Raw genomic sequence first — 25,382 nt, forward strand, 5'->3', positions numbered from 1 at the left:
TTGTATGTGTATTTGTATTTGTATTTGTATTTGTATTTGTATTTGTATTTGTATTTGTATTTGTATTTGTATTTGTATTTGTATTTGTATTTGTATTTGTATTTGTATTTGTATTTGTATTTGTATTTGTATTTGTATTTGTATTTGTATTTGTATTTGTATTTGTATTTGTATTTGTATTTGTATTTGTATTTGTATTTGTATTTGTATTTGTATTTGTATTTGTATTTGTATTTGTATTTGTATTTGTATTTGTATTTGTATTTGTATTTGTATTTGTATTTGTATTTGTATTTGTATTTGTATTTGTATTTGTATTTGTATTTGTATTTGTATTTGTATTTGTATTTGTATTTGTATTTGTATTTGTATTTGTATTTGTATTTGTATTTGTATTTGTATTTGTGTTTGTATTTGTATTTGTATTTGTATTTGTATTTGTATTTGTATTTGTATTTGTATTTGTATTTGTATTTGTATTTGTATTTGTATTTGTATTTGTATTTGTATTTGTATTTGTATTTGTATTTGTATTTGTATTTGTATTTGTATTTGTATTTCTATTTCTATTTGTATTTGTATTTGTATTTGTATTTGTATTTGTTTTTGTGTTTGTATTTGTATTTGTATTTGTATTTGTATTTGTATTTATATTTGTATTTGTATTTGTATTTGTATTTATATTTATATGTATATTTGTATTTGTATTTATAGTTATATTTATATTTACATAGATTTACATCAGCTTATTTGAACTATTTATATGTGTTTTTATATTTGCATAGTACAAGCAATGGAAAAAATGGAACTAGATGAAATTTTGGATGTAGAAGACGATAATTTGCAAATTAAATCGGACGACGATGTACTCTATTGTTCTTCATCTATTTTAAATACGCCCCGGCACGAGAAGTGTATGGATGATGATGCTAGTGATTCTGATGATGATGATGGCATGAATATAACATTACTTTCGAAACCACCAGTGGATATGACTTCTCTGTCCAGGCAGGACCAAAAAGGAACTAGACTGAGCGGAGATAAAACCATTATCCCCAGTATAGTTCCTTGGGTAGGAGCAGAACTGGTTGCGGTTGATCCCGCAACCAGTAACTCTAATTGGATTCTTTCCCATGAGCGCTGATGACAGCAATGAAGAAATTCTTGCTCTTCTAGAAGCTCAAAATGAGGGACTAGTAGTTGACAGCTGGAAGATTTTTCTGAGGAAGGTAATAAACAAGCGACATGTAGAACTTACCTTCAGCGTAGATGGAACATCGTTGAGAGCTCTCAACAAATGCGAATTTGTCCTTGACTTCAAATTTGAGAACGCTCCTATCAGGAAGAAAAATCCTAAAAAGTCACAGGAGGAAAAGATGGACGTTGACCAAAACTCGGAGGCTACCCGTATTATTGTACGGACCCAAGTATCAGGTGACAGAAAAGCGGCAAGACTCGCTACTAACGAAGTCCCTGGAACAAGTGGAGTCATTAATGCGGTAAGGACTCTACACAATAATAATGAGGCCAACAGTATCAGGACTCGTGATGAAACTGGAGACGATATAGTGGGTGGAAACAACACTAATCAAAATGTCCCAGGGCGGATCGATGTCCAGAATACTGAAAAGACTCATTCGAAAAACAAGCGTAACAAAGATGACTTTCCAACAGGCAACAACGACTGCGGAATAGTCACTGGAAATCTTGAAAATGATAATTGACATGGCCATCACATCCAACATCAATCACAGCATCAAATTTATCCAAGCAAATCTCCATCATGCAAAGGGGGCTAGCGCAGTACTTTGCAAGAGATTCGCTAAAAGCAAACTGGATATTGCTTTCATCCAGGAGCCATGGTCGTATAATGGAAAAATACTGGGTCTTGACATTAAATCGTGTAAGTTAATATATGACGAAACACAGCAATCTCCCAGGTGTGCTATTGTTACTAGCAAAAAATAAATATTATGCCTATTACAGAATTTATTAAACTTGATATTGTGGCGGTAGCTATACAAATCTCCACCACACGTGGTAAAACTGAAATCTACATAGCTTCGGCATATTTTCCTGGAGACATAGATGAGGCGCCTCCACCAGAAGCTTCAGCATTCGTGTCATTCTGTAAAAATCAGAACAAAGCATTCATCATAGGTTGCGACGCAAACGCACATCATACAGTATGGAGCAGTAACGATATGAACAAAAGAGGTGAGTGCTTACTAGAATACATAACTAAAAATAATATAGATATTTGTAATAAAGGGACTGACTTCACTTTCATGAACTCCATAAGACTTTGCAGTAACACCCTTTCGGAAAGAATACATAATTGGCATGTCTCCAATGAAGTATCCTTATCCGTTCACAGACATATTTTATTCGAATACAAAACAAAAGACATTATCAAAGAAACTTTTAGAGACCCCAGAAAAACGAACTGGGGGCTATACTATTCTTATCTATTAGCGGGAGGCAACTTCCCGAATGATATTATAACCACAAACAGAGAACTTGAAAATGTCTCTGTTCAAGTAACAAATAGAATCATCCAAGCTTATAACAACAGTTGTCCGATCAGGATTCGATCAACAAACAGTGATGTTCCATGGTGGAACACCAGACTAGATAATCTGAGGAAGCAGGCACGAAAAGAGTTTAATCGCGCAAAGCGCACCTCACAGTGGGATGCATAAAGAACAGCTCTTACTACGTACAACAAAGAAATAAGGAAATCTAAACGTAAAAACTGAAGGCACACATGCGAAAATATCGAGAGTACTCCAGTGGTTGCTAGGTTACAAAAAGTTCTTTCACAAGATCATTCTAATGGCTTAGGCACTTTGAAATATGACAGCGGAGCTTTCACTTCCACCGCCACAGAAGCTTTGAACCTAATGATGGAGGTACACTTCCCAGGATCCTCACCAGTCGTGAGCGAAAGTGCAACTTCGTTGGAATCATACACTGGATCAGAAACGACCAGCATAATTAATTCCAATGAACCCAATGAAATTGTAGGTGCAGCTGGGCAAAATATGACCAGAGAGCATTCGCTAGATCTAGCAAGTCGTATTTTTACTCACGCGAGGATTGAATGGGCAACAAATTGGTTTGCACCATATAAATCACCAGGTTCTGACGAAATCCGTCCTATCATGATTCAAGAGGGCAAAGGAAGTTTAAAATATATTCCAAAAAGCTGGCGCCAAGTTTGTGTTGTCTTTATTCAGAAAGCTATTAAAAAGGACAAAACGAGTCCAAAATCGTTTAGACCAATTAGCCTTTCGTCATTCATGTTGAAATTGATGGAGAAACTCATCGATGACTAGGGTAGGTGAGCCAGTTATGGCAAGTGCACCAGTTATGGCTATATCACATAAGCGCAATGGTACCAGTTATGGCAATACTCCATTTAAACTCCATGGGCCATAACTGGTTCATGCCATAATTGGTACATTTTTAGGTATTGCCATAACTGGTACTCCTCCCCTATACAAAGTCAGAATATCTGAAGCCAAAACCTTTGAATAAATATCAATTTGCTTAACAGCATAACAAATCCACAGTAACAGCACTTCATGCACTAGTAACAAAAATTGAAAAAAAAACATTCGAAGCCAAAAAAAACATGCTAGCAGCATTTCTAGACATCGAAGGCGCTTTTGATAATGCATCCTATAATTCAATGAAAGGTGTTATGATAAAACGTAACTTCGACAAAACTATCGTTGACTAGATATTTGAAAAGTTACAAAAAAGAGAATTAACTTGCAATCATGGAGGCTCAACAGTCACAGTAAGGACTGCAAAAGGATGCCCACAGGGAGGGGTTCTCTCACCCCTGTTGTGGTCATTAGTGGTTGATGAACTGTTGACACAACTAGAATCACAGGGTTATGAAGTAATTGGTTTTGCGGACGATATAGTAGTTATAGTTCGTGGAAAATATGAGCATGTAATCAGGAAAAAAATCAAAATTCTTGACTTATGTCTCAATGGAACGAAATTAGAACTTTTTCAAGAGGTCAACTACTTAGGAGTAACTCTAGACAGCAAATTAAATTGGAGCTTACATATAGAAAAAATGATAAATAAGGCTACAAGTGCCTTATGGATCAGTTAAAAAACCTTTGGTAACAAATGGGGATTGAAGCCAAAGATGATCTATTGGATCTATACAGCTATCGTTAGACCCAGAAAAACATATGCGTCCTTAGTATGTTGGCCAAAAACAAATGTCAGGTATGCTCAAAAGAAGCTGGAAAAGTTGCAAAGACTTGCCACAATTTCCATCACTGGAGCAATTCGAAGTACTCCTTCAAAGGCACTAGATGCTATGTTAAGCTTACTTCCATTGCATCTATTTGTACAATTAGAAGCAGAAAAAAGCGCACTAAGGCTACAAAGAACAAAAAAGTTCCTTGAAGGAGACCTTAGGGGACACCTCAGTATACTTGAAAATTTCAAAATCAGTGCAATGTTATCTCAGGAAGACTGGATGGATAGGCAGTACAACTTTGAACGACTATTCCAAGTGACTGAGCCAAGTCGCACTGAATGGGAATCAGGTGGGCCTAGCATTCAACCAGGCTCAGTAGTGTTCTACACGGATGGCTCCAGGTTAAACAATAGGGTTGGCGCTGGGGTGGCAGGCCCTGGAGTCAATCTTTCAATAAACACTTAATACAACCATTAGATATCTGGATGACTTCTCCCAATAAGGCAGTGAACTTTATTCGTTCAATAATACCTTATTGGGACGATGCCTATATTCAGCAAGTGGAAACCATTCAACCTAATAGTGGTACGACACCCTGATAAGGCTTACATCAAATAGGGGCCCGCCACAAAAGATCAAATCTCTGGTCGCAGTGGAAAATGTACCCAACAGGAAAAAAACCTAATATATGAACTTTTCCTCAGTTGTGATGAAAAAAAAATCTAAGACAGATAACTGAGTTTGATAAATTTCCCATTAGAGGTAATTATATTAGCTTATTTGCAAAATAATTCTACGCCCTTGCGAGCTGCCTTCCGGCAGTGTACCCACCATGGCCAACGAAAACATGCGTGTAGGCATGTTTTTAAGCTCTGCTTTTGTTTTATTCATAAATTCCTCCTCAGATTCCGCGACAAAATCGTTGGAGTAGATCTTACGCATCAGGTTTGCCCAGAAATTCACGATGGGACGCAGCTGGGGGGCTGGGGCACGTAGCGAGCTCGCCAACTTTGGTGCCACATCTATATTCAGGCGTTTCATCTCCTCCAACGATCAGCCCGAGTAGTGGGCCGACGCCATATCTGGCCAAAACCGCGGCCACGTCTTCGCCTTTTTAATATTTCTTGATGAGCGTGGAAACTTATGGCAGGCACTTCGTACTATAAATTTCCCCGTTCACTTCCAGCCCCGAGCGAAAGCAGAGCGGTTTTGACATCCTCTTCTCGCTGATTGTCAGCCACAGCAGCACCATGGAGAACTTGGTGTGATCAATGAACTTCACCTCGGTGCTCATTTCCTTCGTGGTCTCGTCGTTCACCACCACCACCACGTCGCGATTTACCGGGAAAATCGACTTGACCATCTTATTCAGGCGCTGCCACTGCGTCATTGCCTGCAGCTCATGTGGACGGGACTGCCGCTTCCTGACATGTATATCTATGTTCGCCAGGTACTTTTTCACTGTTTGACCGGTTGCACCGACCTCCCGGCCAAACGCACGTAGCAATGTGCCCACTTTTCTCTCGGTCTTCCTCTTCAGTATCCTTTGGAGCTTCTTATTGCTTAGGGTAATCGGAACCGGGCTTTCTTTTGATGCACTGATTGTTGTCCTATAGTGCCAAGATGTTGCACATGCCGGAACGATGTCCGTTTCACGACGATGTCCGTTTTCGCGACGACGGGGTACCGTTCTTCAAACGTGCACACTTATGAACGGAGTAGCTTTATTGTTTTCGCCACAAGGGTTAGAGAAAGACTTATAGAGCTGTCAATTTTTTTTCTACTGACTCATGGATTACTTTGATTGATGCTGCATGGGGAGCTCCGTCAGTGCGTATGAGGGTAAACTAGAGATCCTCAGAGGGAGAGATAAGCGATGAAAAAAACCGCTGATTTGGCAACTAGGTTTCACATATCAGAGGTGCCAGATCTCTTCTCAATGCGCAATGTTGACTAACTTTTTAATTCGGCTCGTGTAGCTGATGGTGACGGTGGAAATCCTGGGGAATAATAAAGTGCATCACAAAAACCGTGAAGGTGTTAAATTTTATGTTTATGTTTAATTTTATATACCGTAATGCATCAAATTTCGAACACTTAACTTCGTAACTTCTTGCACTAAAAAATCAGCGAAAAATATTTTTTTTCGACGATCTCAAAGGTTTACCATGTTGGTTAATTTATTTTTGTTGCAATTAAGTGGTATTTGTATAGATTCAAACAAGTTTTGTTTATTAAATTAACAAGAATTCAAACCTAGGTTTTGATTCAAATTCCGAACACTTCCATGTAATTACTAAGAGATAGATAGGCAAACCGTCCCAACACTGACTGTCACTTTTTTCAACGCCTGCTGGTTCCCTGGAAATGGCCCCACAGTGAAGAGCTTTACATGACAGGGTAAAGGACATTCCGAGGAACGAAATGGTATATAATAATCATACTTTTGATTACTCTAGCTATAATAATGTGGTTTTCATTCTAAAGTGTTCGAAGTTTGAGACTGTTCTAAGTTTGAGTCAAAACGGTACTTTCATCATTATTCTGTAGACCATACAAGGGGTTTGTGAACCACCAGTTAAAAATCACTGTGATGAAGCAACTTTGGAGCTTTCTCAATTCATGTTTTAGCAATAGAACATGAAAAACGTGTAAATATAAATATATTCTTTATAGAACCTTATTGCAATACCTTTCAATGTGTTACCTTTCTTGTTCGTTTGGCTCGAATTTTGACATGTTCGTTTGGCTCACAACACTCTCTTCGCATATCTCTCCCTCTGAGTATTGCTACACACCAAATTTAATTTGCTGGAAACCAGCAAAATTTTGCTGATTTTTGGTGTGCTGTATTTCCAGCAATCTGTCCAGCAAAATGAAATTTGCTGATCAATCAGCAATACTCAATTGCATAAAAATGACAGATCGCTTGCTGTATGTTCAGTAAAACAAAATACTGTTTGCTGGTTAGCCAGTTATTGTTTTTGCTGGAGTTCAGCAAGATTTAATACCGCTTGCTGATTTGTCAGAGTCAGAGTACATTTTGCTGATTTTACAGTTATTGTTATTTTTTGCTGAACGTCCAGCAAAACAAAAATTGATTTACTGGTTAACCAGTAGGGGCCTGAACACCATGTTTTGTTCAGGCATTAGCTTTCGCCCACCCGCAGAATCACAGCCAAATTACAGTTGATATTTTTTATATTCTTTATTTTATTTCGACATTATCCAACTTAACTGTAATTTAACTATGAATGTGCGCGGGCGTAATAGAATGCTTAGACAGAATATGGTAGCCACGCACTATTGAATTTTCTTTATGTACTTCCAATGATAACTGAAAATAAAATGAAAATAAAAATTACAGAACATTGTGAACGAACATTAAAAATAAATGAAACAATAGTTTGAACTAAAAAAAAATTATTACGAAAGAAGTTTTAACTTTTTATTTCAATTGTAAAAGGAAGCTGTTAGCGGTGGCTGTAGGTTTCGTTATCTTGAGTACAGTTGAAGTAAAAAAAAAGTAAAAATTCGAGAGTGATGGCTCGAATTTCGTATTGAAGTAATAATGCGATTTGATCAAAGTAAAAAAAGTAATGGGTAATTCGGAGCCCGCATAGAAAACGTTTTTTCCTATACGAACGTACCCTTCTCCTGAACTGTATATGGGGGCCTTCACAATTAGGACTGGGTTTTTCGTGGCTTTATACCTCTGAGCATACTGCTCGACATCTTCTTCTGGCTGAAAATAGAGAATATTATTTGACTGTAAATTCAGTACACATTTTTTTTTTCATTGAAGAAATAACATACATCAATCCACTCTACAATTCTCTCCAGAAGGTTATTAACTTTCTGTGAACCGTCATTTGTCCGCTTCGCGCCGCGTGATGGATTTTTTTCCTTTGCGGATGAAATCTTAAAAAAACAAATTAATTTGGATTAATGCGTTTTTTTTAAATAAACATAACGGTGACTTACGATCCGGTATTGTTGAGTGTAGGTGGGCAAATCTATTGGTAACTTTGATCTGCAATGAATCTAGTTCACCTTCGATGTTGGGATTAGCGGATGGAAACATGTCATTAAAATCCAAGTTAATCTATATGAAGACACATGACTAATAAAAATAGAAAAAAAAATCTCACTTCAAAATTACCAAGGCTCCTCTGAACGCCGTAGAAAGTGGGAACATTTCCAACATTAGCTCGGGTTCGGTAACTTTTCTGCGATGCTCTTGGCGAATTTTGAAGGTCTTTATCCAGTTTGCTCGTATCATCTCTAGTGATTCGTCGGATGGCACGATGAATTTAAGGTTTTCAACCTAAAAATAACAAATATTAAGATGCGAAAGAAAGGAAACGAAAAATTGCCCGCAAATTTTAATTGGAATTTAAATTTTTTTTATTTATTAATTTTTTCGGAAAAGTTTCTTTTCTGTTTCGCTTACGCTGTAAAACTTCTAATTTGTATGTACGTTCAAACATCTCCTCACGTTTTGTTTGCAACTTTGTGAACTTCTAGTTTTTAAGGTATGAATTCAAATACATATGAAAAAACAAAAACTGTATAATCAAGAAAAAGGAATAGTTTTCCTCATTGAAATAACTTTAAAAAATTAAAAAAGAATTGAGATATCATTCTTTAGGACGCATAGATTATTTTGAATAATCACGAATAAACAAAAAAGGACATCCATAAATACGTAACGCAAAAAACCCAATTTTTAGACCCCTACCCCCCATATGCAACAAAACGTAACGCCAGCAACTACCCCCCATAAAAATTACGTAACGCTGTAGAAGAATTTGCTAAACAAAAATGCTCGCTTTGGAGAGTCTCTTAAGAGATTTTTTTGTTATGTAACGTTGATCTTACCTCCCCTATGCTAAGACAAGACGTGACAGCTGGTCACCGTTACATTCAACTAATTTGAACCGGCTGCTGATTGGCTGAATTCGATAACGCAATCGTCACGTAGAAAATACAACGAGGTTACTTTTCACTGTAAAGCAGTGATGCTGGAGAGTCATAATTTACTATTATAATTGTTCATAAATAATCATGCAAAAGTATGCAAGGTACATGATATTACCGAGTAATGTATTTCACTGTTATAACTTTAAAAATGCATTGATTTATCGTTTATTATTATTTCGGTTGCAGTCCAAGAAACTTAGAAAGAAAAAATTTGGGTACCAAGAAACTTAGGAAGAAAAAATTTGATAATAGAAGTATGCTTTATTGAACATAAAATAATAAATAAGAATTGAGTATTATTCGCCTATATATTGCAATTTTAATTTGTTTTACTTTCATTGACCTGCAGAAGTTGTTAAAAATAATCATTCTGGCATCAACGGTATGGAACGTTCAAAAAAATTTCGACGGGGATGACGGCCGTTACGAAAAGAAAAATAAGAAGCCAGCTGTCTTGTCTTAGCCCATATGTAAAGGATGGTAACGCTCAAGGATACCCTCTATCCCCCTTATGAGCGTTACGTAATTTTTGATTGCCGCCAAAGTTGTGTCGAACACATTTTTTTCACGTGTTAACTAAGAACAGTCCTCGAATTAACCTAAGCTTGCATCAGTGTCTATAACTTGAATAACTCTCGGATGGATGGACTCTTGGACAGCTACTCGGGAAAAAATCGACTAGTCTTTTCAATACTCTTCTCTTGAATTTATCCTACGTGATATAGTTTGCGCTTAGTTTTGTCAGATTTACAATGTTTCTGCATGATTTGAATGGTCTTTTCAATTTCGATGGGTAGTGACGCGAAGGCATTGGTAAATTTAACTGCTGATTGAAATTTTCATGAAAATATCTATGTAGGAGCTAAAAGCCGCTGCTAAAACCCTTCTGCAAATTAAGATCAGGACGATATGAAACTGACTTTATCGCAAACACAGTCCTATATAACAATACTATGTTATATCTGCAATGCAAGTACAATCACCACATCGAAGATTTTCCCATAGAGGTACTGTTTGTATAATAAAACATATTACAAAATCGAATAAATGTTTTATATCAGAAATTCTTCCAGGGGCCGTTCAGCTTTTTGCTTCGCTTTCAAAAGCGAACTTTCGAAAGAGAACAAGAGCGTTGGAATGTTCAAATGTGGTTGTCATCACAGAGAAAATCGAGCTTTTGTATAAACACACACACATCGGGGCCCTATTACAGAAGATGAGGCGATCAACTCGCCTCGTGTTCAGTCACTGACGAGACGAGCCAAATGTTGTATTGCAGAACGCAAATGAAACTTGGCTGATGAAGCTGGGTCAACGACTCGCCATCTGTAATACCATATTGGTCAGACTAGAAACTCGCCACTTGTCGTCTCCTGTAATAGCCCCCATCAAATGTTTTAAAACTATGTCGATTGTTATATGACTCGCCCGGTCAGTTTTTCGAGAAACGTTATAAGCGAGCAACATAAAGTATGAAAAAGAACTTACGATTTCTATCAAGTTTTCCTCAGTAGTTTCCAAACTGGTTCCTGTGGCATTGCTGGTTGATGCATCGAAGTTGATATTTACATTAGGAATAACTTTGTTCTGACGGATCTGCTTTTCGTGCTTCTTCACCATATATTCAATATGGTAGTGTAGATTGCCACAATGCTTTCCGTATCCTCTTCCGTGCGGGTAAAACCACACAGCCTAAAAAAAAACATGTTATACTCGATATTGAAATGAACATCTTAATCCGACAGAACCTGGGGTACCTCCGCAAACTCCGATTTCAGCATATCATATTTGTTTACCAATGAAACGGCAATAATATTTTTATAATGTGTGCTTGGATGACTAAAAAAAAGGGAAAAAAAATAAAAACGTAAAAAGTACGGTCAAAAATATATATGTACACCAGAAAACTGTTCGGATTGGACACTTCAGCGACTAAAGTGTTCTCCATCAACGATCCTATTTCTCAATGCTTAAAATCTGCACATTTACCAGTGCAATTAAAATTTTACGCCCCTACCTATTCTCAACTTCAGAACTCAAATATTTTGAACAACTCATTTTTGTCGATGTGAGTTTTTGAATGACGCTGCAATCCATCGACATATCCTTCCACAGATTGTTTACAAAAAAAAAACACTGTACTTCATCTGCCATCTTTGCTTAGTTGTGCTGAAAATATGAAATTTTGTGAAAAAAATAAACTTTACTTACGGAACAACATCTCCCAGTCGAAGCCATCTCTGTTTTGCAGTATTTTAACAATTTGCTGCAATTCCGCTTCCATTTTCAGGAGTATTTTTTTAAACACACACTTTTCATACTTGCGTCAGCTTCACAACGGTTTGGCGGTTTTCACTTAATGACAGCTCGATGTAAAACTTTCGACATATCGATTTGTTCACTGGTTTCCAGCAAACATTATTTTGCTGTTTTGTGTTCAGCAAACAGTTTTGCTGTTTTTCCGTGAATCACTGAATCGATTACTGGTTTTCAGTTAATTGATCAATGAAATACTGGTTTACAGTGAAAAATAAATAACTGAACGGAATTCAGTAAATCGTGGTACTGAATAACAGCAATTATTTGAAAAAAAAAATGCTGTTAATCAGTAAACAAGTGGTTTGCTGGTATGTTTCCAGCAAAAAAAATTGCTGAACCATGACAAGAAATTTTGGTGTGTAGGGTAAACTCAATACCCCCACAACTTGACAGATTTTTTTAGTTTCACGTACCCACTTACAAATAGTTGCCGGTACCGTACGCAAACAATACGATCGTCCGCTTTTGGCGAAACAACTTTTTTGCAAAAGAAAATAAATTTTCGTATCACTAGACGTTGACGTCAAAAGTACACCATGCTCAACATATGATTTAGACGTAATGTCGATTGCAATGAGTTGGTAGAATAATTTAATATTCAATAAATTTGAAGGAATATAAATTCTTAAAAATAGAAAACGAGAGAGGAAGAGCAAAACGAGTGAAATTGCGATTGTTACATGGCTGTTACTTTCTTTGGTGATATATGTACCTAATGTGCTTATTATAAATGTCGGCAATCAAAATTCTACATACAGAATAACGCTGCAATGGGTATATCTTTTGCCACGTAAAAAATCTTAAAAATTTATGTTATTGTATATAAAAAAAGCAAAGCCTTGGTGCTACATTCCGATTCGGAACTCGACCTTCTGTTTGTTATACACAGACTTCGTTATTGTATATAGTTATACCAAAATTTAACCATATTTGTTATTGTAAATCCATCAACTTTACATAAATATCATTAACAAGAATAATAAAAAAGACTAGATTTAATAAGATTTTTTGTGTGGTTTTGCTTGTCAGAACGCTTTTTTGAAATCTCTACAAAACCTCAAGCAGTTTTGAATAATCGTAAAATAAAAAAATGAGATAATATTAAAGGAACGATTATAGCTTTTCTGTGGCGAACAATGTAAGCTACGTTTAGTTAAAGTTCGTACACAAATAATCCATTAATAAAAACAATGTAACCTTACAATAATAATAAGTTTCAATTAAAATTGACACTAAATGACCAAATTTATTATCTTATCCAAGCTGTATCAAAAACAATTCAATGGATTCCAATCCAGGAGCATCTTTCTCCGGAATAGCCTGAGCGCATCGTCCTGTCCTTATCCGGAGTCGAAGCATTAGTTTGTAACCGGATAGATTTCATCATCCAGAGACGCAATTCAATTAAAAGCGCCGATCCATCGGTATTTAATCAGAAAACTTGCTTCCCTGGACCAATTGCTTGCACTACTACTTTGTATACAAACATTGCAAAATTGTTTTACAGCTGGCCATCCGATTGAAAGAAAAAAGCGCCGAGAGTAAACAACGGAATTCGAAAGTGTTTGAGTGGGTGCTTCTAATCGAAACCGATTGATTTGTTACGTTATCATACCTCACAGATGTCGCGGATGATGATGAAGATAAGCACTGTAAATTTATTGTATTATTTTACCTAATTCTCTAAGTAAAATCTACCGCGTAACCCTAATTGAAAAGAACTGAGTGAACAGACTTAGCAACTGACAAAAAGCAAACCAAAAAACAAGGGGGGCGATAGAATACTTTTTGATCTGGACCCAATGATTAGAACTTTAGCATCAATCTGAACTATTATGGGTTAGACTGCGGGTAAACTACGAAAAATAAAAAAAGATCGCTCTGCACAGGTAAATGTTTTGACAATAATTGACATGCACTGGGAATAATCGCGAGCTAATTAGTAAACGTTTACGCGCGCATCGGTCGGGCACTCAGTAACATAAGTCCCATTCAAATAACTAGAGCACATATCGCTTTCCATTCACCCGCGTTCCGAGGGTTACGAATGTTACGTCACAATTCACACTCTCGAGCCATGTGATCAAATTGTGAGAAAGGGAATAAACAATCAACATCGATGCTGGTGTCGCACATTGACTTTCTGATTAAGGTGTAATATTTAATACACATCACATGTATGCATACGCATTTGTAGAAAATCGAAATGAGTTTCTAGAAGAATGTATGAAAAGCATCTTTTTTGGTTCGAATTACCCTCATTTACCCCTTCTTACTGGAGCTATCATTCAACTAATTTTACGAACTTGTGTATCTTGATCGCTTACTACTGGGACACAATGTATTTTCCCACTTAGCTTTATTTAGTTTTCATTTACAGAAGATAGATTGGAAAGTGAAAATGATTAATTAAATATTATTTCACACAAAAACTGGAATCCTCAGTATGAACGAAACGGCGCTCAAATCATCACACAGAGCGTACCGCAGGTCATGAAAGTGGAAGTGATAAGCAGCGCATATTGTGAGCAGTAGTTTCCTGAGAGTGCCACTAGTTCTAAACAAATGTTGCGCTTTTCATTGCGTCATCATTGCAAGATTATAGGGCTATTCCCACTGCTTCCGTTCCGGGACCGGGCCGGGACCGGGCCGTGGCTGTTCCGCGTGTCGTCCGGGCTCGTTTGAGATCGATTGCATGCGTTCTTATGAACGCATTCACACCGACGCGCCGTGCCCAGACCGGGGCAGCGTTGAGTTGCCGTTGTGCTGCCGCAGTGCGAGAGAAAAACTATCGTTGCCGACGATACTTTTTGTTGGCCGGAGAGTTCACGGAAGGCACTCGGGTGGATGCGTGTATGTTGTAGTGACATATTTCGCGCGGAGTGAGCTGCGGTATGAAAAAAAGAGAAAGACGTTCTTTCACATACACACATCAACATTTCTCAGCCAGAGCGCAGCGCAGGCACGGTTCAAGCACGGCGCAGTGTGAATGCATGAAAAGTCCCAGGCGAGCCCGGTCCCGGCCCGGTCCCGGAACGGAAGCAGTGGAAATAGCCCTTATATTTTCGCATACATCATGTCTCTTGCACTTGGGAATCAGCTCACAGTATTAAACTGCCCGCTCAAATTTGAGCGGTATTTAATAAAAGGAAAATAAATAAAATTTTCAGAAAATCTTCGTTATTGTTTCGTTATGCTGACTAAATATAGTTTGAATATTTCTAATACACTGGGGTTGCTTTTTTAACGGGTTGTTTTTATGCGTTTTTCTAAACGGGATATATTTACAATAACGCGGATTATTTTTACTCGATTCGGAAGATTATTTGTACGCGGTATCAAATAAGTTTAGTATTAGTATATCTAATCTAATCTTTTAAATGCGGTACAACCAACCGCGTAAAAAGCGACCCCAGTGTATGTACAAAATGAAAATTTCATAGTTACCAGCACAGCAACAGAATATTATACTTTCAACGTTCTTGATATCTTCTTCATTTCAAAACGAACTTTGACGATTTTGGCGATCTGGTTTTCTCTCTCTCTTTTTCTTTCACATTGTCATTCTCACTCTCTTATAACTTTATCCGATCCTGTGAGTTTGGCCGTTGACAATTCATTGTTGTTAGTCTCGCTCGTAAGCAGCATACAACACCTCATGTGAGGTTCTCGGTGTCGCCGCTTTCACACATTAGAGAATTCTCCATTCAAGCTATTTCTCGTTCTTTCCTGCTTTTTTTCTTACTCCCGAGATCATATGCACACACTCCCGTCTACTCTTCTCGTGTGTGCTCGTGTATACCTACTCCCCAACTCGCGAGAACGACCAGCCGAAGACATGATTCAAGATGCTTTGCGATCAGGGATGGCACATATACAGATTTTTCTGTATTTTACAGATTTTTGAACTGAAAAAGCAATACAGAATCTGTATTACAGAATTACAGAATATTGCCAAAAATACAGATTTTACAGATTTTTTTGTTATACCAACGAACTGAAATCAATTTCAAAGGTAGAATTCGATTCGATTTTCAGAGTTTTGTAAAAAAAACGACATCAGGATTATGCATTGTTGTTAGTCTCGCTCGTAAGCAGCATACAACACCTCATGTGAGGTTCTCGGTGTCGCCGCTTTCACACAGTAGAGAATTCTTTCTTACTCCCCAGATCATATGCACACACTCCCGTCTACTCTTCTCGTGTGTACTCGTGTATACCTACTCCCCAACTCATGAGAACGACCAGCCGAAGACAATTGATTCAAGATGCTTTGCGATGGTTGCAGAGGGAAAAAAATGATAGGGTATCGGATTACTTCGGCAGCGGTTCGCTTCGGCTGGTTTTGCATTAGACTGCTGTAAAAAACTTACTGAAGCAGTCCGATACCCTACACGTTGCTCCACTGTCGGCTGTCGTCGGTGCATGTCGGGAAGAAAGCATTTTCGTTTTCGAGCACAGTTTTTAAGCACTCCTCCTAGTCAAGCAATTTTAATCGAGTACTCGTACTCACTAGCAGGAACTCGCGTACTCTTTTACGGTAGCTGAGAAGCAATACGAAAGAGTTTGTTCGTGTCGGTGCGTGCTTGCTGCCACTCAGGGGAATGCATGAAGAAGAAAGAGTATCTTCAAAACGTGTGTGAAAAGAAAGATTCTGCTTCTCGCTCGATTTGCAACGCTGGTTGACATACTGGCGCGTTCTGCGTTGCGGAGACGGTTCGCCTTGCGGTGGGTTAATGTACAGCTCTACTTAGCGCTGTACATTAACCCACGGCGAGGCGAACCGTCTCCGCAACGCAGAACGCGCCAGTATGTTAACGGCCTTTGCGTTTGATTTCTCGAATAGAAACACCTGTTTGTCTATGCCTAAGTCCCAATCAATCCCTTCTCTTGCTCACTATACAAAGTTTGTACACGTTGTTATTTTGTTGTGTTCACATCATAAATATTAGAAGCTACGTAAAAATGGGGAGCGGCTATAGAAAGTGGTCGGAGTGTAGAAGCACTGCTTGTCTACCCGGTTCTACTCGTGAATATCCTAGTTTCCATTTTTTCTCAAGCAGGATTATAGATATTTGTAACTTTTTTTAGATGAACTTTTATACCCTGCTTGGCCAGCAGGGTAGTACGACTATACATACAAGTCCAGGTGATTAGGGTTCGGGGAGCTGGGAGGCCACAATGTTGAGTTGACCAGTGCACCGCCTGTGACATGTGCATTCCACATGATATTAACTTCATTAACATTAACTTACTTCCAGCAGACCATACCAGTGGAAAACATGCTGAGAAGGTCAATTCTACCCGGCATCGAACCTTCAGTTTAATGCCTGGAATTTTGAGCGACACAAAAAACAGAAGTGTCGCATTTCTGATTGACTGAACCATGCTGTTACCAAGAGTACAGTCATGAAGTTTCAGTGAATATATCTTTCTTTCTTTCGCATGTACACGATCATCGATTATGTGATCGTGTACATAGCACACATAGATATCGGTGCTTCAAATGTCTCCAGTAGGAGACTTGTAAGAACTTTAGGAAAAATAAAGCATTCATTCTACTCAAAACCGTCTCTGGTGTAACTCATTCAACCGAACGGTCACGAAAGGAAACGAAGGTCAAAGTCGCAACATGGCGACCTGTGCCAGCGAACTTTGATGGCTATAATTATGAACATTTTTTTCAAATTTTCGCGGAACTGTGTAAATGATTTAAAAAAAAAAACCAAGCATTTTCCAGAGTGCGTCAGAGTGACGAGAGCTGCAGACTATTCAAGCAAATACAGTGGAAAAACCTCCCTGGATAAAAGAACAAGTGTTTTGTACGCAGAGTTTTTGTTTTTTGAAGTGCTAACCAGCAGCGAAAGTCAAGGTTGACATAGTTGAAGCCGATTGTTTGTTATCAGTGTCACAACCGAGGGCAGAATACGACGCAATGTACGTAGCGATACTCAGTGCAAATTAATGAATTTTAAGTGAAGTGAAAAATGGGCAAGTCCCATTCTAAATCCGTCACCAATAATGGAGATCCGCAAGTGAGTGTACAAAATACTCTGGATCTCCATACGGACTATCATACAGAGCACGAGTTTCAAATCAATCTAATCCTGGGCATTGTAGCGTGCCAGTTATTGATTGCGTTATATCAAGTATATAAGCGTCACGCAAGGGCACAAGCAATAAAAATCGCCCGATCGGTGGCGAACGTTAATCAAGTGTAGATAAAAAAAAACAACTTAAAAATCACCCGAACGTTAACCAAGTGCAGAAAGAAAACAACTTAAAAATCGCCCGAACGTTAATCAAGTGTAGAGAAAACAAATTAACAAACGATTTACAACAAACTCTGAGGCAACCTGGAGAGTGCGTCGGCAACCTGGAGAGTGCGTCGGCAACCTGGAGCGTGCGTCGGCAACCTGGAGCGTGCGTCGGCAACCTGGAGAGTGCGTCGGCAACCTGGAGAGTGCGTCGGCAACCTGGAGCGTGCGTCGTGTTAGAGCGCGCCATTTTTTTCAGCAGCGGTGGTAACAACAACAGCGGAACCAAGTAGGTTTAATTAAAAAAAAATATATAAAATGAATCCTCTAAAAATTATGATAACAATTATTATAACATGAACCCTCCAAAAATTATTATAACATGAATCCTCCATGGAGCAAGTTCGATATGATGTTGAATGTCACTTAGCAGCATTATACACCATATCAAACAATTTCGCAAAGGCTCCCCATAGAGTTTATAGGAAAAATTTCCTAATAGAAAAAAAAAAATTAAAGCCCTCCAAATATATCAGCAAATTCAAAAAACCTTAGTGGATCACGAAACGCTGTTTACAGACTCCGAATTAACATTTTTGGTAAAAGCCCCCCGGCAAAAATATAACGATATAGTGGTATTAATAGAGCTAAAACTACCATTTGCGAAAAGTAGCTGTAAATTCATTCAACGATACTGTGACAAACGATTTTGCCAACGCCACTGCCCCACAAAAAGAGGCGGCTCAACTTACGGTATTACGTTTCGTAAAAACGCGACTGGCGGGTGTTGCTCGTCAAGTGATTACTGATGCTATCAACTTAGAAGGTCTGTTAGATACATTAAAGCAACATTGTGAATCGAAAATTATATCCGATAATTTAACCGCAAAACTAAAAACACTCAAACAGAAAGATTCTACGGAAAATTTCTGTGACGAGATTGAAAAAGTCACGTCACAGCTAAAATCTGTCTACATAAGGGAACAAATTCCAGTAGATAGGGCGCATGCTATGGCCACAAAAAGAGGTGTCGAAGCCCTCATTAATGGTATAAAATACGCAGAAACGAAAACCATCTTGAAATCTGGAAAATTCAGCAAGATTGGTGATGCATTACAAAAGGTACTCGAAAATGACGTTCACGAAAAAGCAAACCAATCCAATTCAAATGCACAAATATTTGTAGCAAGAAATTGGCAACAACAAAATCGTGGGGAAAATTCAAGAAATTTTCCCATCGGTCGTGGGTTGGGGCATTTTGGACCCAACAGAAGAAATTATAATAATCTCCAAAGAAATGGAAGTTATAACCATTTTCGCGGAAACCACCAAGTAAGAGGTAATAATACTTACAGAGGATACCATCAAGGTAGAGGATTATATCATCAACGTGGACAATTTGCTCACAGAGGTCAATTCAATCCAAACATGTATCTTGCGCAGCATAACGGTGTGGTTTACCAACCAGTTGCTCAACAAGGAATCCAGCAAATTCCAATTCTACCACCAAACCAACAACATATGCCACAGCCAAATAATGAAAATATCCACCCTTTAGGGGTACAGTTGGGGCAGCATATACAATAAATGTGTCTGCCACCAACTACGTCCAGCTTATGGTTGATATGTCGGATGTGAAATTATCATTCATTGTAGATTGCGGATCCGATATATCAGTCGTCAAGTGCGGATTAGTAAACAAAACCCAAATTTACTATCCTAGCAATATAGCAATACAAAAATGCAATATAGTCGGTATTGGTCATGGAGATGTAAAGACAATGGGTACAACTCAAACAAATGTGAAATTAAATGACTTTAAAATACCTCATATGTTTCACATAGTAAAAAACGATTCCCCGATTCCTACCGATGGAATATTAGGAAGAGATTTCCTAGTAAACTACAAATGTAACATAGATTATGACTCTTGGCTTCTCAATCTGACTCAAAATTTTGAAACAATTTCAATTCCCATAGTGAACAGGCAAGTCAACTCAAGTATCATACCAGCTAGGTGTGAGATAATTAAACAACTCGACAACATGAATATTCAGGAAGACAGTGTAATTTTCTCTGAAGAAATATACCCCGGAGTATTTTGTACAAATACTCTGGTAAACAAAAACAACTGTCACGTTAAAATTATAAATACTACTGTGGTGTACAGAAAAAGACCAAGTCAAAGGCTAAGGCCGATCAGAATTTTGATTATGTAAAACGTACAGCGTGTTTACCAACACGCGCGAAAGCAATGCAAATAAATACCGCTGAGCTGGACTCGAGCGGCAGAAGATTCTTGTTACAGTTCGTTGATCTCTGATCCGAAATCCTTGGAGTTCACTGACCTTATTTTACCTAGTTGTGATATATTAAAATTGGCGACGAAGTCAATTTGGTACGCGTGTGCAAAAATTTGAATAGCTAGTGAAATTGCTGATTAGTTGTGCAAAGGCACGCAAAAGATTGGATTTGGTTGATATTTGTGAGGCACGGCAACGGCCGTAAGTGATTTTATAGAAGGAAAAAAGGGGACAAAAAGGTCAGTTGTTGAAAATTTAAAAAAAAATTTCGGGCAGCGTGTGAGTTCTGCGCGCTAAATCTAAAGGTTCTACGGGAGATTTGTCTATTTCGATTCTGCTTTGCGCTCCTGCTCCGATTCTACAGCATACAACACTATATCGATCGTAAACGGAGAGCGTGAGAAGGTTTGGTAAATTACATCGACTCTGGTAAGCGACTTTATTTTTCTCTTTTGTGACTCGTTAGGGTGACTCTACTTTTCATTAGTGCTGCAGATTTGGTTGAAATGGCTTCGAACATTGTCGGTTCGATTGAGCCCTACGTCCCTGGTGCTTCATTCACCAATTATGTTGAGCGGTTAGGGTTCGTATTTCAGTACAATAATGTACCGGAAAGCTCACAGAAAGCTTTATTTATAACGCTTAGCGGACCAGCAGTGTTTGAGGAACTCAAACTGCTGTATCCGGCGAGAGACTTATCCACCTTGCAATACGCTGAGATAATTAAGAAATTAAAAGAACGTTTTGATAAAAAAGAATCAGATCTTATACAACGATTTAAATTTTACAACCGCGTTCAAGGGGAAGATGAGTCCGCAGAGAATTTCGTTTTGGCTGTCAAGCTTCAAGCGGAATTCTGTGAGTTTGGAGAGTTTAAAGACGCCGCGATTAGGGACAAGCTTTTGATGGGAGTTTTCAACAAAGATTTACAGCAGAAAATGTTAAGCGAGGAAAATTTGACGTTGGCTTCGGCGGAGCGCATGTTAGTGAATTGGGAGTTGGCAGGATCGAGAGCAAGAATGATAAGTGGTAGAACAGAACAGGTGGCTTCGGTAAAAAACAGATTGGGTAGGCGAGATGAATATTTGAACGAACGAAATGGTAGAAATAGAAGCAGAAGTAGAAGTAGGTCAGGTTTCCACATGAGAAATAGAAGCAGGAGTAATAACAGAGATAGAAGTAGGAGCAGATCGAAAAAATATAATTACAACAAACCGGTAGTCTCTTGCTATTTTTGTGGAAAACCAGGACATATTTTGAAGAGATGCTTCAAATACATCAACAGTCAACGCAAACCAACTGTTCGTTTTGCCGATGAGCCGCAACCAGGCACTAGCGCTGAATCTTACTTGGAACAATTGTTTAGCAGATTCAAGCCAATGTTGGACGATTCTTCAGATGACTCAGGTGAATTCACATGTATGATGGTTTCAAACAAAACAAATTTTAATGAGCCCTGTTTGATTGATGTAAAAATTCAAGATCGTTTTGTTAAAATGGAGGTTGACTGTGGTTCGTCAATCACTCTTATGGTAAAGCGTTTATATGCAAAATTTTTTGATTTACTATTAGAAAAATGTGAGAAGAAATTGGTCGTTGTAAATGGGGCTGAATTATCGATTTTGGGCAAAGCATTGGTTGATGTTGAAATTAATGTTGTTCAAAGGCGTTTGGAATTGATTATTTTAGACAGTCAGAATGATTTTCTTCCTTTGTTAGGGTGCAGCTGGTTGGATGTGTTTTATTCTGATTGGAGAAAATCCTTTAAAAATTTTTCCGCCATAAACAATGTTGGTACCATAAACCAGAGGGATAAAACAATTTCAAATATTAGAAGGCAATATCCTAATGTTTTTCTTAAAGATTTTTCATCTCCTATTGTTGGGTACGAGGCAGATTTGGTGCTGAAAGAGGATACACCTATATTTAAAAGGGCTTATGATGTGCCATACAGGTTGCAAGATAAGGTCATAGAGCATTTAGAGATGTTAGAACAGCAAAAAGTTATAACACCAATTAAGACTAGTGAGTGGGCCTCCCCTGTAGTAGTAGTGATGAAAAAAAATCAGGAGATTAGGATGGTTATCGACTGTAAGGTGTCTATAAATAAATTAATCATTCCCAACACATATCCGCTTCCCGTAGCACAGGATTTGTTCGCCAAGCTTTCTGGGTGCAAGGTGTTTTGTTCTCTTGACCTTGAAGGCGCATATACTCAGTTGGCTTTGTCAAAGAATTCCAGGAAATTTGTAGTAATCAATACTATTAAAGGTTTGTTTACTTACAATCGTTTGCCTCAGGGAGCATCGTCTAGCGCGGCAATTTTTCAACAGGTAATGGAGCAGGTTTTGGCTGGTTTAGAGAATGTTTCGGTTTACCTTGATGATGTTTTAATTGCTGGAGTTGATTTAGATGATTGTCATAAAAAACTTTATACCGTATTGGATCGACTAAACAAGGCAAACATTAAGGTGAACTGGAAAAAGTGTTCGTTTTTCGTATCAAATTTGCCTTATTTGGGACACATTATAACTGATAAGGGGCTGCTTCCTAGTCCTGATAAAATTTCTACTATTAGTAAAGCAGCCACCCCAAAAAATGTTACGGAGCTAAAAGCTTTTTTGGGCCTTATTAATTATTATGGCAAATTTGTTCCACATTTGTCCTCTAAACTTTTTTGTCTGTATCAGCTACTTAAAAAAGACGTAAAATTTGAGTGGGATAAAAAATGCGAAGAGGCTTTCGTTGATAGTAAAAAGGCTTTGTTGGATGCAAATATTTTAGAATATTACGATCCAAAGAAACCAATTGTAGTTGTGACAGATGCATCAGGATATGGACTAGGTGGAGTTATGGCGCACATGGTTAACGGTGTAGAAAAACCAGTTTGTTTCACTTCTTTTTCTCTAAACAAAGCACAACGTTGTTACCCGATCCTACATTTAGAGGCTTTGGCTTTAGTAAGCACAATCAAAAAATTTCACAAATTTTTATATGGTCAGAGTTTTACGGTGTACACAGATCATAAACCTTTGGTTGGAATTTTTGGGAGATCTGGTAAAAACGCGATTTATGTAACTAGATTACAACGGTATATTTTGGAGTTGTCAATTTATGACTTTAATATATGTTACAGACCATCTGCTCAAATGGGTAATGCAGATTTTTGCTCGCGTTTTCCTCTTGACTTAGGTACTCCTGAAGAATATGATAGAGAATTCGTTAAAAGCATAAATTTTTCTCAGGAAGTTCCCGTAAATTATACCAAGATTGCTAAGGAAACGAGTCGTGATGTGTTTTTACAACGAATTATTAATTATTACCAGAATGGTTGGCCTGAGAAGATAGACAAGGAATTATTAAATGTCCACTCTAATAGACACGACTTAGAACTGATTGACGGGTGTCTGATCTTCCAGGACAGAGTTGTTATTCCAAGAAGCATGCATAAAGATATTTTAAAACTGTTACATGTAAACCATTCAGGAGTTGTAAAAATGAAGCAGATGGCACGTAGATCTGTGTACTGGTTTGGTATCAACGCAGCTATAGAGGCTTTCGTTCAAGCATGTGTATCGTGTAATAAGATGGCAATAGTTCCAAAAGCAAGACACAAACGCATTGGGTTCCTTCGGTTCGTCCGTTTAGTAGAATACATGCCGATTTTTTTTATTTCGGTCAAAAGATATTTTTGTTAATTGTTGACAGTTATTCTAAATGGATCGAAGTAGAATGGATGCGTTATGGAACTGATGCAAGCAAGGTTATTAGGAAATTTGTTTCTCTTTTTGCAAGATTTGGTCTTCCGGATGTGGTAGTGACGGATGGTGGTCCACCCTTTAATTCGTCTGTTTTTGTATCATTTTTGGAAAGGCAAGGAATAGTAGTCATGGAAAGCCCTCCTTACAATCCCTCTAGTAATGGGCAAGCCGAAAGGTCGGTAAGGATTGTTAAAGAAATGTTCAAAAGGTTCCTGTTTGATGAAGATGTTAGGCAGATGGATACGGAGGATCAGATTAACTTGTTTCTGATAAATTATAGAAATTCTTGCTTGCCAAAGGATGGAACTTTTCCATCAGAGAAAATATTTACATATACACCAAAGATTTTATTGGATTTGATTAATCCAAAGAAAATAAATAAACCAAAGATTAATGACGATTCTGTTGATGATAGAAAAATAACAATCTGTGATATTCCTAGTTTTGAGCAAACAAATTTGGTTGATCCAATTGCTCGATTGAAGTTAGGAGATAACATTTGGTACAAAAATCATAATATTAAAGACTCTTCCAGATGGGTAGAAGCAAAATTCATTAAACAGTGTTCTCCTACAATTTTCCAGATCAGTATTGGAAACGTGGTGCTAAAGGCGCATCGCAAGCAATTGAAGGTCCCAAAAACAACTAGTGTAAGGCATAATTTGACTGTTCCGTGCAGGAGGACCTGCAAACGTGAAAGATCCACTTCAGGTTGCGAGTTCTTTGGTTTCTCTGACGATGTATTACGACCTTAAGAGATTGCGGATGGATGATGGTACTAATAGCGCAGCAGGATCATCGGCTCCGAGACGGTCAGAAAGAATTAAGTACAGAAGAGAGAACATGAAGGTAAAACAAAAACAAAAATTAAAATTAAAAAGCTAAACTGAATGATTTTGGTGATGGGTGTCAAAGGACACAAATGAAAATAAAATAAAAATAAAATTAATTGTTAATGAAAAGATATAGGTGTCAACGGGCACTATCTGAAAATAAAAATAAATTGGTTAGAAAAAGATATCGGTGTCAATGGACGCTATCTGAAAAATAAAAATTAAAATAATTAAACAATATATCTATTAGCATATTTTACAAAAAAAAAATATTGTATTATAAATAAGAGTGTCAATGGACACATTCTGAAAATTAGAATTGTATATTGTGTCAATGGACACATTTTGAAAATGGAATTATTATTATGTAATAAATTTTACAAATTAGAGCGTTAAAGAACGCAATTCAGATTATATACAAAAATTATTTTAATTATATATTTTTTTTAATTATTTGCATTGTAAATGTATTCAAAATCTAAAAGAGGAAGAATTGTGGTGTACAGAAAAAGACCAAGTCAAAGGCTAAGGCCGATCAGAATTTTGATTATGTAAAACGTACAGCGTGTTTACCAACACGCGCGAAAGCAATGCAAATAAATACCGCTGAGCTGGACTCGAGCGGCAGAAGATTCTTGTTACAGTTCGTTGATCTCCGATCCGAAATCCTTGGAGTTCACTGACCTTATTTTACCTAG

At 37.7% G+C, this 25,382-nt stretch overlaps 1 protein-coding gene and 1 long non-coding RNA gene across 4 annotated transcripts; one reads left to right on the forward strand and one right to left on the reverse strand.

Moving 5' to 3' along the window:
* The first annotated feature begins 756 nt into the window (after positions 1 to 756).
* LOC129723193 (uncharacterized) lies at positions 757 to 24,979 on the forward strand. Its single transcript, XR_008727731.1, has 3 exons — positions 757 to 1,903; positions 1,987 to 2,217; positions 24,436 to 24,979. It is a non-coding gene; the product is annotated as an uncharacterized LOC129723193 (long non-coding RNA).
* On the reverse strand, positions 7,700 to 11,561 carry LOC129723192 (uncharacterized). 3 transcript variants are annotated; one of them, XM_055677240.1, is made up of 7 exons: positions 11,423 to 11,561; positions 10,969 to 11,050; positions 10,700 to 10,903; positions 8,391 to 8,555; positions 8,213 to 8,333; positions 8,045 to 8,149; positions 7,700 to 7,973 (listed from the first exon to the last, which is right to left on the reverse strand). In XM_055677240.1, exons 2-6 carry the CDS (start codon positions 10,990 to 10,992, stop codon positions 8,097 to 8,099), a joined length of 567 nt encoding a protein of 188 aa, XP_055533215.1. In that variant the 5' UTR covers positions 10,993 to 11,050; positions 11,423 to 11,561; the 3' UTR covers positions 7,700 to 7,973; positions 8,045 to 8,096. The 3 variants fall into 3 exon arrangements, with proteins under 3 accessions (XP_055533215.1, XP_055533213.1, XP_055533214.1); XM_055677238.1 differs by having other exon boundaries at positions 10,960 to 11,050; XM_055677239.1 differs by lacking the exon at positions 10,969 to 11,050.
* Positions 24,980 to 25,382: the final 403 nt, after the last annotated feature.

The sequence above is a fragment of the Wyeomyia smithii genome, chromosome 2 (assembly GCF_029784165.1).
Source record: "Wyeomyia smithii strain HCP4-BCI-WySm-NY-G18 chromosome 2, ASM2978416v1, whole genome shotgun sequence".
NCBI lineage: Eukaryota > Metazoa > Arthropoda > Insecta > Diptera > Culicidae > Wyeomyia > Wyeomyia smithii.

Coding starts and splice junctions, on each gene's coding strand:
- LOC129723192 (XM_055677238.1), bottom strand. CDS start 10,992: ATGCTGAAATCGGAGTTTGCGGAGGTACCCCAG. Junction 10,904..10,959: donor AGTTTGCGGAGGTACCCCAG/GTTCTGTCGGAT, acceptor GTTTTTTTTTAG/GCTGTGTGGTTTTACCCGCA. Junction 8,150..8,212: donor ACACTCAACAATACCGGATC/GTAAGTCACCGT, acceptor TGTTTTTTTAAG/ATTTCATCCGCAAAGGAAAA.